The sequence below is a fragment of the Podarcis bocagei genome (assembly GCF_964188305.1).
Source record: "Podarcis bocagei genome assembly, chromosome: 11".
Taxonomy (NCBI): Eukaryota; Metazoa; Chordata; class Lepidosauria; order Squamata; family Lacertidae; genus Podarcis; species Podarcis bocagei.
Genome location: NC_138136.1, coordinates 44,586,927 through 44,604,985, shown reverse-complemented (window position 1 = coordinate 44,604,985; position 18,059 = coordinate 44,586,927). Strand labels below are relative to the sequence as shown.

The 18,059-nt window shown below is 41.6% G+C and overlaps 1 protein-coding gene across 7 annotated transcripts in view; it reads left to right on the top strand.

Annotated features, from left to right (window-relative positions):
- PARP8 (poly(ADP-ribose) polymerase family member 8) overlaps positions 1–13,211 on the top strand; it is a 163,221-nt gene extending 150,010 nt beyond the window's left edge. For all 7 annotated transcript variants that reach the window (XM_081212747.1, XM_081212746.1, XM_081212750.1 and 4 more), the window contains 7 exons: positions 4,500–4,612; positions 4,903–4,975; positions 5,806–5,875; positions 7,899–7,975; positions 9,097–9,166; positions 10,613–10,697; positions 12,759–13,211. In XM_081212747.1, coding sequence (XP_081068873.1) covers positions 4,500–4,612; positions 4,903–4,975; positions 5,806–5,875; positions 7,899–7,975; positions 9,097–9,166; positions 10,613–10,697; positions 12,759–12,861 — 591 coding nt within the window. In that variant the 3' untranslated portion in view covers positions 12,862–13,211. The remainder of the gene's footprint in view (positions 1–4,499; positions 4,613–4,902; positions 4,976–5,805; positions 5,876–7,898; positions 7,976–9,096; positions 9,167–10,612; positions 10,698–12,758) is intronic.
- Positions 13,212–18,059: the final 4,848 nt, after the last annotated feature.

Genomic DNA, 18,059 nt, shown 5'->3' with positions numbered 1-18,059 from the left:
GACTAACCTCTGGCCTGTTTGCTAGATGTTCATCCTACTGCTGCTATCAGGGAGCTGACAAGGAGAACAGGGCATTTACTTCCAGTAAACGTGCAAACGATTGTGCTGGAATTGGACTGAGGAGCCTCATATGAAAATAACTAACTAAATAAGCAATTAAAAGACAGTCATTAAAATATTTAAAAGTCAAAATCCGAAGACCATTTAGCACCTGTTCAGTTCCAGCCACTACAAGTCAATTCTTGAAAGATTGGCAAAATTGGAACATCAGGAAATGTCCAAGCAAGTGAGTTCAACAATTATGGTTTCCTCCCTGCCTGCTCTCATTATAGGCATGAGTTATATTGCAAAATAATGTTAGACCCTTCCAAGAGCCTTTAAAATGAATGCATTTGACTGTGTTTACAGCTGCAATCCTATACACCCTTACCTAGAAATAAGTCTCAGTGGACTTAACAGAACTCATTTTTTAGGAGATGTGTGTAGGACTGTTCTGATAAGTCCCATTTATTTCAGCAAGACTTAGCCATGCTTCACTTTTTCTGGGCTGCACTCCTGATAAATAAATCTCAAATAGGCAGTCAGTTGACTTCAGAGGATGGAACAAAATGTAATAGATGAAATGTTCACTTAGGCATGTAGGCTCCAATTTATTTTGATGGGTAATAACTGCATTAAAGCCATCTCTGTGCAGCCCACTGTTAATTAAATGTCTCGGAACAAGCCGTGTTAACTTAGATCATCTTATGGATTATTGGCTCTGTCTTTCAATATAAAGTATTCCATCCACCATCTGATAACACTGGGTGGTGACATGATAGGTTGGATATAGAAATGACAATGGATTTTGGAAAGTGGGGAGAAGGGTTTGAAGTACAAACTTCTCCCACCAAAGTTTGGAAATCTGAGCTCCATTGTGAACAGAGCCCAAACTCCCACCAAGCCAGCCAGCCACTGCTGCTACTTTCCACTGTCTCCCTGTGCCAACTTATTCTTCTAGGTGGTGGGGAAACCAGATTTCTCAAGATACCATACATACATTGTAGGACTCATCTTTAAAGCCTAAGTTCTAGTAGGTTCGTGAGCATCATTTTCTAGTGGAATTTGTTGGGCAGAGATCTGGAAGACCCACTCCTTCCCTACAGACCCTGGTATTGAGATCAGGAGAAAGGAATGCTCTTGGTAGTTTCACTGCTCTCAGAATTTGGGGTGTGTTGTGTTTTTGAATTGCTCTTACCCGCCCTTGGACTTCAGGGCAAAGAGTGGCTAAGAAATCATCACCACTATCTTTTTTTTAATTAATATTTTTATTGATTTTTACAAATAATTTCCAAAAATCATATAACATACTTTCTTATCTTATACAATGTTTGGGACTTCCATCAACTGCATCTGAAGATTTTCCAGTCTTTATTTTCGGTATTACATTTAATACTCCTTCACTAATAATTCTTATCATAGTTTTCTCTGCGATATTTCGCATAGTCCTCCTTACAAAACTTCTTGCAATCCTACTAGCATAATCTGTTGATTACAATTGTTTTTCAAATAGTTCATACATTTACTCCAGTCCTCTGAGAATCTCTGATCCCGCAGGTTTCATTTTTTTTTTATAGAAATTTTTATTGGTTTTTCACCTTTTATAAAGACAAATACACACAAAAAAGACAAAAGACAAAAACATGTATAATTTCAGAAAATCCTACTTTCCTAACCTTGTTCCCTGACTTCCCCCCACCCCCCTTCATGCATCCCCATTCCCAGAATTGTGTCAGCAAATTGGTATTTCTCTTCTTAATCATCTTAAAATTACATCTTTTATAAAAAAGTAAATTTTTTCTAAGTTGGACTCAAGTTCTCTTCCATTGATTTCCCAATTTGTCTTAAATAAAAGTCATCTTAACTAAACCCAAGGGTCTTGAGTGTTTTTACAGTTCTATTCTTCCCTCCCTCCCATCCCCGGTTTTCGTCCCTTCCCAGTACATATTCAAAATATCAGTTCTTAGCCTGGGTTCCTCACGTCCGAGGCTTTCAAGTCTCTTTCAGTCCCTCTCCGCCGGTCTTTTTGGTAATCCTTTATGTCGGTCGTCGAATCTCGAAAAAGTTCTGTCACCATCCAACCATATTCTCTTCCCACAAGAACATTTGGAAACAGCTGCTGGAAAATTTCCACAAAGTCTGCATCTTCAGAGTCAAAGTGGAGGCCCCCATCATATTTCTTTATTTTAAGTTCCTGTGTTCCATAAACTCCCGGGGCCTCCTTCATCTTTTGCATCTTTCGCAGATTTGTGTTAGATGTAATCCAAAAGTCTCCTTGTTTATATTCCACAGATGTCAGCTTCTGGTTGGTGCTTTCCAACTTTACTTTCTCTTTTTCTTGTTTAGTCTCTTCCACCTCTTTAGATATCATTTCCGATTCAGCTGTGGATTCTTTCTCATCCAGGTCCTCAATACAATCAGCAGAGCTGCTTGTTCCAGAAGTCAAGGTCATAAGTTGTTTATTCATAGCCAGACTCTGCTCTTGTAAGACTCCCACCAGATGAAACATTCTTTCGATTTCCACTAGTAACTTTCCATCCACAGCCATTGTAATTTCACAGAATTCCCCCTAGGGGGAATCTGGTTACTTAGTAATCTTTCTCTAACAATCCTCCAACTTATTGTTATTACTTTGTTTCCAACAAATTTAACTCAATTGCAACTCATTTTAATCCAGAGGGATCTTAAATAACGATTTTTCCGCTTAATCTGTCCGTTTGACAGCTTTGACAGCTGTCAAACTCCGCACCTCTTCCACAAGCTCAAAAGCAGGAAGCTCCCGGGCCCAGGAGGGAGGGGGTTGTTTACAACTGAAAGAAAGCTTCCAACACTCCACTCTCCAGCTCAAAATTTCTTTTTGCCAAATCTTGGAAGTTAATGTCTTTTTCAACTCACCCCACAAAAGGTAGGCACTCCAGCTTAGTTCTTATATCGTTGCTTTAGATCGTCTGCAAGAAGGGGGGGTGCGGACTTCCTTTTAGCACACCCCCCGGTCGTCTCAAATTCACAGGATAATATTCAAAAAGTCCAATTCCGTTTTACTCACGGGTTATTCTTTTCAGTCCGAATTTCAAGGAAGGGAATCAGTGCTCTCCAGTCATGGCTCGCGGCTTCGCTCAACCGAGGTAGCGATCGACTCTCAGCACCACGCCACCCCCCGTATCCTCTCCGCAGCCTTTAAAAAGGCTCTTCGTGAATCGGGGGCGCTTAAGGTGCCCACCGAGTCTTCAGTCCGCAGGCTTCAGTGCCTGCGGTTTTTGAGGGTCCCCGCGTCGCCGGCGCGGCAAGACCCGTCCTCAGTTGAGCCGATTCCCTCCGCAGCTCGGAGGGAATCCGCCATTTCCAGATCGCGCCAACCCGGAAGTCTGCTGATCCGGCAGGTTTCAAATCCTTCCTGTCATCTTATCCAATTCTGCATAGTCCATTCATTACGTCTGCCATTCTTCTTTCATCGGTAGTTCTTCTTGTTTCCATTTCTGTGCCAAAGAAATCATCGTCACTATCACTTCCCTATATCTCCATGCCAAATCCATTAAATTAAGGGTCATGAGAAATGGCAGGTCTTGTGCAATTCAGCAGGCAACAATGAACTCTCCGTGGTGACATTCCTGAGCATGCTCAGGATGATCCAGGCTAGAAGGAAGAGGTCTGCAAGGTGTCTGCTATAATAAGTGAACCTTCTTTCCCCCACTATGTAGCAGTGTAAGGTTGCTTTGAAAGGACTGGGAGAAGTCATTGGCATATGCCCCCCCAAAATCTGGTTTTTAAAAAGCTTTCTCAGAAGAAACCAGAACAACTTAGAAAGTCCCAGGCTTTTCTTCTGAGATGTTTTGCAGAAAACTCAGAAAAGCGTAAAGCGAGTAGGACCAAGTTCACCCATCTTTAGCTGCATGCCTTGTCACAGTATAAACGATGTCATGGAGAATAGGAAAACACAAGAGGTATTTTCCTTTTTTCCTTGTTAGATTTTTTAAAATCTCCAAACTCAAGTTTTTTTGATAAGCTGAAAATAAAATGTTAGACGTAGGAGCTATGTGATTGTTATATCCAACAGGGTATTTTTCGGAGATTAGACTGTGGGTTATGGGAGTCAGGCAAGGTGAACCCTGAACAGTTTTCCTGGCTGAACTCCCATCTCATACTCCCATTGAATCAACTGCTGTTGGCTTTTCTTCAACAAAAAATACAGATATATGGTTCCAAGCATATTTTTCCTCAGGAATAAATAGCAATCAAGGGCAGGGTGGGCAGGTAAACAGTGCAAAGGAGAAGGAGTTAAGGGCCACAGAACTAATTGCATATCAGGGATGAGATGTTGCTTTGATCTTTTAGCTCTTGTTTGCAGATCCCTCATTTTAAGCCTAGTTTGACCCTTAAAAATATGTTTACACTAGAGAATTCATGAGAATTAGAATATGTCACTAACCTCCCTTTGCTGGTTTGTCCCTATTCTTTTTCAGCAATTGAAGTTTATGCACACCCCACATCAGTTTCTTCTGCTCAGCAGTCCACCAGCCAAAGAATCCAATTTCAGAGCTGCTAAAAATCTCCATGGAAGTACCTTTGCATTTCAGTGAGTATCCAAAGCTGCAAATTTTTAAAAAATCACCAGTATGAAATATTTTGAAAGGCATAATTTTCTTCTTCCAGCACATGGTTTTAGAGCAAATGGCTAGTTTTATTATTTATTGATTTTTAAAAAATTTCATCTGAAGATCACAGGGCTGTTTGCATCATAAAAAAATACAAATTGAGAACACAAAATGCATAATAAAAACAAAAACTAAACACATTGTTTTTTCATTTTGGTTTCTCCATGACAGTACTAATTTCCTCTCTCTGTGTTTTTCCCCCCTCTGAAAGTGGGTCACACATTGAAAACTGGCACTCTATCCTGAGGAATGGCTTAGTAGTTGCTTCCAATACAAGACTGCAGGTAAAAGTAAAACTGAAAAGGAAAATATATGGGTTGTTTCTTAAAGGCAGCTTTGGGTGCGAGACATTGAAGTTACAAGCTTATAAACAGCATTCCTTATCTGGAAGAAAGTCTCAATAAACTCAGGGATCTTTATTTCTGAGTAGACTTGTATAGGATTGAATTGCAACACAAAGTAGATTCCAGACAGACAAAACTGTACTACTTCACATAATGCAGCATGGGGGAAGCTGCAACCTCCCAGTTGTTTTGGGGCTACAACTACTACCCTTGACCTTTGGCTCTTCTGGCTGAAGTTGGTGGGTTCTGGCATCCAAAAACTTCAAAGGGGCCACAGGTTTCCCACCCATAATGCATTGCTTGATGTGTAGAATTTGCTGTGGCAGATGTAGCAATGGCCACCAACTTTGATAGCTTTGAACAGCTTAAGCAATAAGGATAAGGGTATCAAAGGAACATACCATAGATCAAGTCAAAAGATTATTCCAGCTAGCTTAGCAAGGCCTGCACTGAGTAAAAGAGGCTGTGCAAGATTTCAGACAGGGTTCCCTCCCAGCCCTACCTGGAAACGGCAGGGTTTGAACATGGGACCTTTTGCATTCAAAGCAGATCCTTAACCACTGAGCTACAGGTCCTTTGGGTACAGCTCTCTATAGTGTTAGCCATTATAGATAACAGCAGTTCAAAGACTGTATACCACTGAATACTAAATAAATTGAGAGTTTGAGATGAGACTAAAACAATTCAAATGTTGTATGCTCTTATTCTGCAGCAGGTCTAAGAACTGTACCGATTTAAGAATGAGCTAAAAGGTCCTTGTTTTGTTGCAGCTCCATGGTGCAATGTTTGGAAGTGGAATCTACCTTAGTCCATTGTCAAGCATATCTTTTGGTTACTCAGGTGATGTTTTTAAATCTCTCATATGTGCAGAGGGGAGTGGGATATGGCAGAGTGAATGTATTTTTAAAACAGAACCAAATGCCTGCTGAATTAGCCTGTGGCAACTTTCCTCCTCGTTCTATATATGGCTCAAGGCTGTGCCTGTTGCAGAGATTAAAAGATGGAGGAGAGAGGAGGAGCAGGAGTGGAAGTCAGATAGTCAATATCTCACAGGAAGACTTTGTGGAGGCTGCAAGTTGCTGCAGTTTTCTGGCCCAACAGAGGGAGTTGAATCCAACTAAATTATTGCATGTGTGGAACAACTTTCACAAGCCCAGTGGTATTAACCCTGCTTTCCTTTACCGGCACACACCCCGCACTGCCCCCATATCTGCTCTGGGATCCCACAGCTAATTCTCCCCTGGTCTGCTCACTGGCCCAAATACGACTAATTTAGCCACCTAGCCCTGGTGATCATCTAATGTTTATTGGATGGATTTCCCCCCTAAATTGGTTTTTGAATTCAGAATTTATTGTTATTCACGTTTTATACTGTATGCTGCTTTTTGTTGTATCAAGTAAGTGTTTTAAATTTGTTCTTAGCTGCCCTGAGCCCGGTTTTCTGAACTGGGAAGGGTGGGGTATAAATAAAAATTTATTATTTATTATTATTATTATTATTATTATTATTATTATTATTATTATTATTAAAAATGTTTCACTTGTCTTCTGCAGTTTGGTTTAATGCCTTCCCCACTCATACTGAACATGCCAGCTGTGACCAAAAAAAGTCATCTGCCAGATTGTCATGTAAACCCCAGGAGCATTTACAGCAATAGTTTGGTGGAGAGAGGGAATGTATTCCTAGGTGTAGGAGATATCGCTGTGCCCTCCCAGAAAATTACTGCTTACTTCCAAGCAGGTGACTGATTGGGTGATTGGCTAATCCCAAACTGCAAAGTCCAGGGGAGGTGGGTAGGATTTTTTGCTGCAGTGGGAGGGGAGACAGCACCTGCCTCCCACATTCCCAATTTTGTCTTTGTTGCTAATTGATTTGGTCTCCACCACAAGAAAAAGTGTACAAATCAAAAGAGAACATCTCTTTATTCATATGGTAGTGTATTTGCTTTGCAAATATTTATAGTAAAACAATAATCCTTTAAAAAATCCAAGGCGAGCTGAAATGAAATGAAGTATTAGTTATCTACTAGCTATAAAACACTGAAAATCCAAAGCAAATAATAAAAATAAAAATCCATAGGTTACAGAGGGATTCCAGTTTGTTCCGTGACTGTTTTCCCCTTGTTTTAATATAATGTGGTTAATTTAGCTACCCGAGCAAATTTGCAGGGTCCCCCCCCCACTATTTACTCCTTTATTGTAATCACCTTTATTGTAATTTTATTCTGCTGTTGGCCAACAAAACTGCTGCCCCCCAAAAAGCCATATCCGTAGCTGTCAACCTTTCCCTTTTATTGTGAGGAATCCTATTTGGAATAAGGGAATTTCCCTTTAAAAAAGGGAAAAGTTGACCGCTATGGCCATATCTCTGTGCATGAAACTCAACTCTCTTAGACTCCTTTCTGATAAAATATAGTTTTGAAATCCCTGAAATAAAAACCATGCAGAGCAATCCAAACCCCCAATCTGCCATCTGAGGGGGGATGTGGGTTTGGCTGTCCCTCCACCCAGCACTGCCTAGCCCTGCTGGTGGGGAGAGCTGCACTGCTGAAGAGTGCTTCAATGCACCTGCACCAAAGGTGGGCAGGCAGGCGTTACTACGTATGGCAACACTGCTGGTGAGGGTCAGTGGAAAGTCCTGAAGCAGGAATGAGACAAGGACTGAGCCAGCACAGGTTGCAGAGGAGATTGTACCATCTCGGCTGGCAGCATAGAAAGCGCTCAATTTACCAGGATTGTCAGCTGCTGGGAAAAAAAAGAATCAGCTGTAACATCCGTGTCTGCATGCACTCTCCATTTATATGAAGTGGAACATCTGACATTTTACGCACCAGTATGTCTGATGTAAATCTAATGTCTTTAGGGATGAACAAGAAGCAGCAGAAGGTGTCAGCGAAGGATGAGCCTGCTTCAGGCAGTAAAAACAGCAATGTGTTACAGGTAAAGAAATATATGAAGCATTTCTAAAAGACATTTTAGTTTTATGTCCTTGCTAGGTCAGGGCAGGTACTGGAGATGAGGCTTATTTAGCCCCAGAGCATTCATGTGCACATGAGATAGTGGTGATGGAGGAATCCATAAGGGCATTGCACTGACAACTGAGAACTCTACAAGAACTGTTTTCTGTGTCAATTAGTAAGTTGTTGGACTGTCGTTCCTCTGTTGCAGGGATGGGGAACCTGCGACCCTTCAGAAGTTCCTGGACTCCAGCTCCCAGCATTCCCAGCCACCATGGCCAAATATCAGGCATGATGGGAGTTGTAGTCCATCCAGTCAGATGAGTGGTATATTATTATTATTATTATTATTATTATTATTATTATTATTATGACAACAGGTTCCCCATCCCAGTATTGTTGCCCTGTGCTCTATGTTGGCACTAACAGACATAACAGGTATATATACAACTCCACAGAATGGGCTAATAAGAGTTCAAATATCTCATGCTTGATTGGTAATAAAAAAAGATTTACACTGTCACATATATTATCCTAATTTGGATTCTTTCGTTCATCTGTCAGCAGATATATGTCTCTTGTAAGGAAATCTTTCTGCTCTCCTACTGCTAGGAGAAATTTGATCTGTTATTAAACCAAGGATTGAACTGATAGCTATGAGCAATATTACAGAGAATGTTTATAGATTTGCCAGAACAGTAATGCTATCAGTACTTATAGCAAGAATATGTCAACAGGACCTATTAATAACTCCTTCACTGGCCAACATTGGGGTTTGTTTTTTTTAAAAAAGCACTGTACCACTGGAACAGAGGAAGCATTCTTAAAACCAAATCAGACCATTAGTTTAGTTTAGTACAGTCTACACTGACTGACAGCGATTGTGTAGGGATCCAGGCATCAGCCATTCCCTGAGGTACCTGGGGATGCCAATGGGGATTGTACCTGGGGCATTCTGCATGAAAAGCCGTTGTTCTACTACTGAGCTGCAGCCCTTCCTCCAATTGCTTTCTTTTTAGAGCACAATGTCATATTTAGTAACTATTTAGTCGGTGATCCGTATTTAGTATAATTTTGTCTTCCAATGTTTGCCTTCCCTTACAGTCGCAGAAAAAAGGACAGCAGTCTCAGTTTTTGCAAAGCCGGAACTTAAAATGTATAGCCTTATGTGAAGGTAAGCAAGAAGAACAATAAAGACAAGACGGGTCTTCTTCCCGCAGTCAGAATGAAGCAACTACACCTCAGACCTAACTTGGTTGCATAGTGACATCATTTCCTCTTCACAGGAAGCCTGGGAATTGTGAAGGGGTGGTAGGGGTCTCTAAACAGAGAATTCTCTACAGCTGGTTTGAATTCTGCAGGTGCTTAGAATGGATTTATTCTCTTTCTTGGTTCCATTGTTCTCTTGTGCCTACCCCCAGTTCCTTGGTCTCCAAGGCAACAATAGTTTCTTCTGAATCACCTTGATTGAAGGCTCTGGTGCGAAAAGTTACCTCAATTGGTCCATCACCCTCATACCTGGCTACCCATGGATTTAAAGGAAGCCAAATCAATGATTAAGCAGAGGCATCTGGATATGGGTTTCCAAGGGATCTTGTTATCCCAAGTCACTGCAGATACCATGCCATACTTGGGGTGGTCATCTATTCCTAAACATAGGAAGACTTTTTCTCAGGAAAAGTTTAATGATCTCCCCTCTAATTTCTTAGATGGCAGATATAATAAAATCTCAGATGCTGCCCCCTGTAATAATGCTGAGGTGGATTCTTTTCTTGCATGTCCTTTTCTGTTATAACTTTCATCAAGGGGCTAGGAACGATCTGATATATTCACACAGTCCATCCCCGATCACTCCTCTGACTCTCTTCTGATCACTTTGCTTCAAGGCTCTATCTAATAAGTCAATCACAGAGCAAGTGGCAAAGTTTTTGAATACTATTAGACCTTCTCATGACTGCCTGACATATGCACACTGTCTAGCATTTTAAATCAGTGTTTTTCGCTGTATTTACATTTTTATTAAGAGACGCGGGTGGTGCTGTGGTCTGTTACTTAGGAGAGAGCACTTTAGCCTCATAGATCTAAACCAGCCACCCCCAACCTGGTGTTTTGGGCAGCAACTCCTTCATCCCTGACCACTGGGCATGCTGGCTGGGGCTTATGGGACTTGTAGTCTAGCAGGTGGCACTGTGGTCTAAACCACAGAGCCTAGGGCTTGCCGGTCAGAAGGTCAGCGGTTCGAATCCCCATGACGGGATGAGTTCCTGTTGCTTGGTCCCAGCTCCTGCCAACCTAGCAGTTTGAAAGCATGTCAAAGTGCAAGTAGTTAAATAGGTACCACTCCGGTGGGAAGGTCAATGGCGTTTCCGTGTGCTGCTCTGGTTTTGCCAGAAGCGGCTTAGTCATGCTGGCCACATGACCCGGAAAAACTGTCTGCGGACAAACGCCAGTTCCCGCGGCCTTAACTTCCAGGGGTCCTTTACCTTCACCTTTACTTTTACATTTTTATTAATGTCATCATTTGTCTTGTCAGATGTTTTAAAACGCTTTAATGGTCTGTTGACCGCTAATCAGGAAACTCAGCAGGCATTTTGTCAATATTTTTTCCTCTTCTTTATAGTGATAACTTCACCTGATCTGCACAAACATGGGGAGATATGGGTAGTTCCCAACACTGATCATGTGTGCACGAGATTCTTCTTTGTGTAAGTACAGAGGACTTTCAATTGCATGTTAAAAAAAAAGTTTACTGCTTTGTAACTTTCATAACTTGCTATTCTTTTTCTTTTTAAATAAACAGCTTGCTAAAATAAGAGAGGATGCAACCTGCCTGTTTTCCCAGTCAAACAAACTGCTTTGGGCTTCACTTAAACCCTTCGAGCAGGCCTAAGCCTTTAGTGCTTTTCTTTTCTTTTTTCTGTTCTTTTTAAAAACATAAATATATTTTTATTCACCTCCAACTTTCCTCCCCCCAGGACAGATCAATCTAATCAAGTTTGCCAAAGTCCAATCTGTGATTTTAGTAGCTGCCATTATTCAGGGTTATCAGTAAAGTCTTTTATAAAAGGAAGCCATATTCCCAACAAAATCATCTAGACCATTTGTATTATTGAATGTGTGTAATCTCTTTGTTAATTTTTCTCATATGTCAATAGACCATAAATTCTGTTTCCAACAAGAGATACACAGATGTTCCCATCCTTTCCAATTCTGTACCACTAGTAGGCATTCCGCTACTAAGAGAAAAGTAATTATTTCTTTATTGCAAAGGTTAGATTGCCCTTCTTTAAAAATAGTTAACACATTCTAAACTTGGGGTACATTACACATGTTGACCCATAATATAGCTCATTTCTGCAAATACCCTCTGCCCAAAGGGCTTTATATGTTCACACATCCACCACATGTGAAATGTTGTACCTATACTATTGCAGAATCTCCAGTAGTTTTACTAATCTAGCTACACTGCAATGGCGTCAAATGCCATCAGTGTAGTAATTTAAAGGTATTTTCTCAGATCCGAGTTGATTCTGATTTTAGTGGTTTTTTACCCTGCAAATTATTCCAAGCTACCTCCACAATCTCTATCCCTAGATCAGATTTGCATTGCTGTTTCACAGAGCTACAGTCTCCTAGGATAGTGGTTTTCAAACTGTTCTGGGGACAAGGGACTGCTGATACATCTCCTTGCCAAGGGTGCAAGGGACTGGCGGGGGTGGGGGGAGCCTAGGTACAACTCTGCTTCCACCACCACCCAGCTAACACAAGACGTTTGTCACAAATTCTTTATTGAGTTGATCATGGGAGACACGACCAAATGATAACTTGCCCACCATTTATATAACATCTCCAAATGCATATTAAACGTTTGGATAAAATACTTTTTTAAAAAAATGTGTGTTCTGTTAGCCTGTGCAGTAGTTCCTCCTTGCTTCTCCACTTCCCAGCCTCACTACAGTGGTACCTTGGTTCTCAAACAGAATCCGTTCCAGAAGTCCGTTCAACTTCTGAAAACATTTGGAAACCAAGGTGCAGCTTCCGATTGGCTGCAGGAGCTTCTTGCACTCAATCAGAAGCTGTGGAAGCAGAGTTGGATGTTCATGTTCCAAAGAACGTTCGCAAGCTGGAAAACACACTTCCGGGTTTGCAGCATTCAGGAGCCGAAACGTTCGAGTCACAAGGCATTCAGGATCCAAGGTATGATCGTACTGTAAACTTCCAGAAACCAGAAACATGGCACAACTCCTTCTCAATGCAAACCATATACAGCAGGAGTAGCCAATGTAGTTCCCTCCAAATACTTCTGGACTCGAACTCACCTCATTCCTGGCCATACTGGTTGGGGCTGATGTGAGCAGAAGTCCAACAGCATCTAGAGCATGGGTACGCAAACTAAGGCCGGGGGCCAGATCCGGCCCAATTGCCTTCCAAATCTGGCCTGCAGATGGTCCGGGAATCAGCGTGTTTTTATATGAGTAGAATGTGTCCTTTTATTTAAAATGCATCTCTGGGTCATTTGTGGGGCATAGGAATCCATTCATTTTTCCCCCCCTTCAAAATATAGTCTGGCCCCCCACAAGGTCTGAGGGACAATGGACCGGCCCCCTGCTGAAAAAGTTTGCTGACCCCTGATCTAGAGGGCCTCACTCTAGCGACTCCCCTTATTCAGGTGGAGGATCACACTGTTTCTTGTACTGTGGAAAAATTCGAAATATCTTTTTAAAAAATTAATTTTGTGCACTTTTCTTTCTTGCTTTCCTTTTTAGCTATGAAGATGGCCAAGTAGGGGATACAAGTATAAACACTCAAGAGCCAAGCATTCATAAAGAAATACTCCGGGTCATTGGTAATCAAACTGCTACTGGTTAAAAGGACCACTCTTAACTCCTTGATGTGATTTGGAAGCCTTCCTCAGTCTCAAAGCTGGATTTTGAACTGAAGAAGAAATTTTGGGGTGGGTGGGGAAAACAACCCTAATTTATTGTTATTCTGAACAAGTTAACCCTTTGAATACTTTTTCTTACTTAGCATTTCTTATCACACCGGGGAGAGGGGAAAATTAACAAACCTGAAAGGGATCTAAGCAAACAACTGTAGGGACACAGAGTCTGTTGGTACAAGACAGCTGATAGTCAAACAGACGCTTCGGTTGTTCACAATAAACAGAATTTGAAAAGGAGTTTTGTGCTGATATTTTTATATTAAAGACTTGAATTGGATCATTTTAGTACTGTATTACCTGTATTTTAAATTTACAATGACTGGAACAGAAAGTCTTTTTATAAAACAAATAAACAAAAGTGGAAGCCTACGTAGTACAGGATATTTTGCAATAAGTAGAATATTCACATTTTAATACGCCATAGAAACTGGTTACCTGGAATGTAAAAAAAAAAAGTGGGAAAATTAGCTGTAATATATTCATTCTGCTATATACAAATCATGTACACGACCCACAATGTTACAGGAAAGGGACTTTTCTGTCGTGCTGACATATATGCCAACATGAAAATGATTATTTTGCCGATGATCAGTGTAAGGGTATGTGCTTGGTTCTGCGCGCTTCTCATTCCTTTAGGTGCAGCTTTTGGAGAAAAGGTTCCCAGTGGATTCAGCCCGAGCATCCTTCTTTCATTCATGTGAAGATGGTCGACTAAGTCCTTCATGGATTTTAAAGGGCGGAAAAATCATGCAATCATCACAGTGGATCAATATGTAAGGGGCTGCCGAGTACCTGAACTGTCAGTGCTGCCCCTGTGAAATCTTCATGTTCCAACAGGTGAAGCCCTGAGTCTTTATTGCTTGGAACGTCCAGCTGCCTTCTTAGGTTTCTTATTGAATTGTGTGGCAGTAGCCCTGTTCTTCAAAGCAGGAATATGCATAAGTGTTTTACAGAAGCCTCTGTGTGTTTCCATTCGTCTGATACTGGTACTTTTTTCATTTATTTTGTGAAATGGAAATGTACTTTTGAATCTACCATGTTCTTTTAATCCATGCATCCACAGAGAGAGAGAGTCACATATATCGGACTTGTGGAGCTGCTTCAAGTGCAGTGTGTAGTTTAGGGTGCAGAAGTGAGTTTCATGCTCACAGGTCTTCCTACAGTGTGCACAGCTTTTTAATGGGAGCTGGGGACCACACAGGTACATTGCTTTCATCCACTGCCTTTTTTTTGTGGCAGGCAGATGATTCAAATGGCTGCTAGTTACATGGGCATTGATTCACAATGAAAAACCTATTTGCAATGTAGGAGGATGCATGGGTCTAAGGCTTGCATCTGTCTTCAGTGCATACGTTACCGAAACCAGTGGGCAATGCAAGAACTGGCACGTTTTGATTTATTTTTTTTTTGCCAGATTAAAAGTGGAGGTTCTTTCCTCCAATAATGTGAAAACAAGATCACAGCCAGGCATAGGGACCAATCCTACATTACGCTGAGCATCTACTGTCCATCAATTTCAGGACTATTATTAGGCCTTTTGTTGCTGACAGTAAGGCAGTCGCCACTGCAAAGAATAATAATTTTCTCACTTATACAAAATTTCAGCCTGCTGGAAACAAAGCACTGAAACGCAAGATTTCCAAAACCAGAATTCAGCAGAAACAGCTACATAGTAAAACTGATGTTCCCTAATAGTTTGAGTACCTAATAAGGGAGACAGTGCATACCTAATGGAATGCATTTCAGCTGATCAACCCAATGATAATTGGCTAGGAGGGCATTCCCACATGAGAAATCTTTCAAATTATCATTTTCTATTCTAGGCGTAATTTAACGTACCAGATTTGTCTTGCAAATTTCCTGGATGCCAAACTAAGCTTTTAGTAAAATGAATGGGTAAAATGGCCTTTGCAAAAGGTAAAATCCTAAGTATTCTGTATGTTATTGTAAACGGGCGTGGGGGAACGGGATCTCTAGGTGACATCCCCCTGCACAATGAGATTTGCCCTTCCTGTGTGCTGCAGGATCTGCTCTGGGGGGTTGGGGTAGCCTCCACAGATTTGTGTGATAGTGGGGGGGGGGGGGCTTCAGGGAGGAGAAGAGGAAATGGAAGTTTACTTGCATTGTGATGGGTTATCACTCTTGGTGAATGTTGACATGTGCCAGTAATTCCAAAGATTTTATGAGACCCATTGAAAATTGCTGACCTTTTTAATATATTTGAATTCCAGAAGAACACATTTCCTGCGGGCCTCTAACTAAGAATTGTCAGTATGCAACAACATTCACTTATTTTTTAACACTTGCTATAGCATATACACATGCAGACATAGTCTGAAACAATGACATTTTTAGAGTAAATCTAAGACGCCATTATTTCCCAGGTTAATGGGCTCAACTGTATTGCCCAAATCCTTGCTTCTTGCTACCAACAAATCCAGCTCTTTCTCATCTGCTTCCTCAATTTCATCATTCATGGCTGGGGAATCTGTGAACCTCTTGATGTTGTTGGACTCCAATTCCCATTAGCCACAGCCAGCATGACCAGTGGCCAGGGATGATGAGCGTTATAGTCTAACATCCATCTGGTAGGCCATAGATTCCCCATTCCTGGCATAATTCCTCTGACAGACTGCCACCAGCTCTATAGCAGAGATGGTGCCACAAATTTTCTGGAGAACTTCAAACTCCTCTTTGTTGAACAGCAACCAGGCTGGGGGAATACATTTTTATATATTGCTGAATTCCCCAGTTTTTGTTCACTCATTGGTTTGCTACTATGGCTGCAAGAAGGTCACACATGGATCTCATACTTAAATTGGCCTTCGTCAGCTTCAACGCCACCTGCAAATCAGTCTCGCTTGAGTCAGAAATAGATTGCGGTGCCGCACTTTGTATCTTGATGCCACTACAGTGGAATCTTGAAATTAAGAATCGGCTGAATATGTTTATGGCAGGGGGAAGGAGTAAACAGTGGTATTCTGCAAGTTCAGCAATTCTTTCCTGAGCCACCCTTTGCTGCTTTCGTACTCCTTGTATCCAGCTCTATGAAGCTTCACCATCTCACCAGCAGTCCCTAAAACAAAATTCCATGGCTCACTCATTCTCTCCTGCATATATACACAGTAAATGAGGATCAGACATTGGCGGGATGCCCCCTTTGCATTCATCTCTGCAGTGCAGTGTTCTCTCATGTGGCTGTAGCATTTGTAAATGGTGTAACCATATCCCCAAGGCCGATCTTGTAGGGGTTCTTGATGTAATGGGAAGGACTGACTGAGTGAAATGGCTAGATCTGTGCAAATTGGCCCTGACCATGTGATGGCATCATGCACATCATGGCCCTGTGGGACTGTTTTGCAAGGAATCTCCTTTCCCCCACTATGGTGTGTGAGGCTGATCTATCAGCAGTGTCCTAAGTGTGATTTTTATACTGCTTGGTTAATTTCTTTGGTTCAGTTCTCTGGAGTGCTGTTGTATTTCATTGTTAAAATAAGACCTTGGCATACAGCTTGTCCATTAGGATCTCATCAAGTCCTTTCTTCTGCACACATTTCATACCATCAGATGGCTCTGAATACCAGCTGCTGGGGAACAGCAGCTGGAGAGGGCCATTGGCCTCATGCCCTATTTGTCGGTTATTTCTGAGAGGCATCTAATTGGCCACTTCGGGAAGCAGGATCTGGGACAAAATGGACAATTAGTCTGAATCAGCAGAGCCATTCTTCTGTTCTTACAACAAGGAGCACTGACATGCTATTGTATCCCTCAGCACTGGTGCCCCAGTTTCCAGTTTTGTGCAACATGCCTAATTATACCAGCAAAAAAAATGGTGCAGTTACACACAGCACTGCTAATAGCTCCTAAGCAAAAGCAGGGGGATTTTTAAAGAAAAGTAATGCTGAGAATTGCAGCATGAGCTAAGCAGGACTGCTACCATTCCTCAGGCTGCAGTGCCTTTTGTTGCTGAATGTCAGGCAGAATTTCAAGATGCACAATATCTTTGTAGTAGGGGACCCAATATCTGTTGAATTTCTGCTTGCTATTCAGCTTGCCAAGGCAGCTGAGTCCTTTAGGAAATAGGGAACCTGTTCACATGCCCAAAATGCTTGGAATATGTCCTTGTTAACTGTCCATTTTGGAATTTGCCATGCTTGTGGAAAATTCAGTGATGGGGGTAAAACACGAGCCAAAAATAGAGCAGTCAACTTTTCTGTGTGGACAGGGCCCTGTGCACTGAACATCTGGTTGCCAAGTAGAATGTTTCTCCTGTAGGATTTATGCTTGCTAGACTGTTTTTAAAATGTGTCTGGGAGCAATTTCAATGTCCATTACATCAGAGAAATCCCTTCTAGATTCTGCCGCTCCCTTCTGATTCTCTCATTGGGAACCCACCCATTGACAGTGAGCCATTTCAAATGCATTCACTGACATGGTACAGTCCTCTCATGAGACTCTACCACTCCAGAATGTGCGAGGGAAAATGCTTTCCTTGTCTGTGGGGAAAGTAAACATCAGAGAGATGTCCAGGCCAGCTCCCCCCATCCCAAGCTACTTTAAAATGAGATAACCCCATCTGAGGTCTTACACCTTGGTTCAAAGTAGTCACCTGTCTCGTTGAAAGTCTCCAATACAAACACTACCTCAAGATAAAAGGAGTACAGCCTGATACTTGGGCTAAAATCCTGCACCTAGTTATTGCAACTGACAGGATACAGGGGGTGTCAGGATTGCACCCCAAATCTAACATAAGGTGTTCTGTTTGGATGTGGAATTAGAACTTGGATACTTTTGTTTAGTCTAGTTTAGTCCAGTTTTTTGGAACTGATCTAGAAATGGTGGGGTGGTGATTTATACCTTCATTTATACCTGGAACCTAAAAGAGCAGGGGGTGGGACCATTTATATACGCTAGCTAATGCAGAGCTAACAAGTACTGATTCTTTTCTCATTCTGTTCTACTGCTATGTCTTTAGCAATGGCTTGATGTGCAGTAAATGGTGATGAGCATACACCTCCATGCCCTGAAAGCATCCTCTTCTCATTCCTATGTATCAAACTGCTGTTGAAAGCACAGTGATGGGGTGATTCTGCACTTAATCAGAATAGCTTATGTGGTGTTTAGC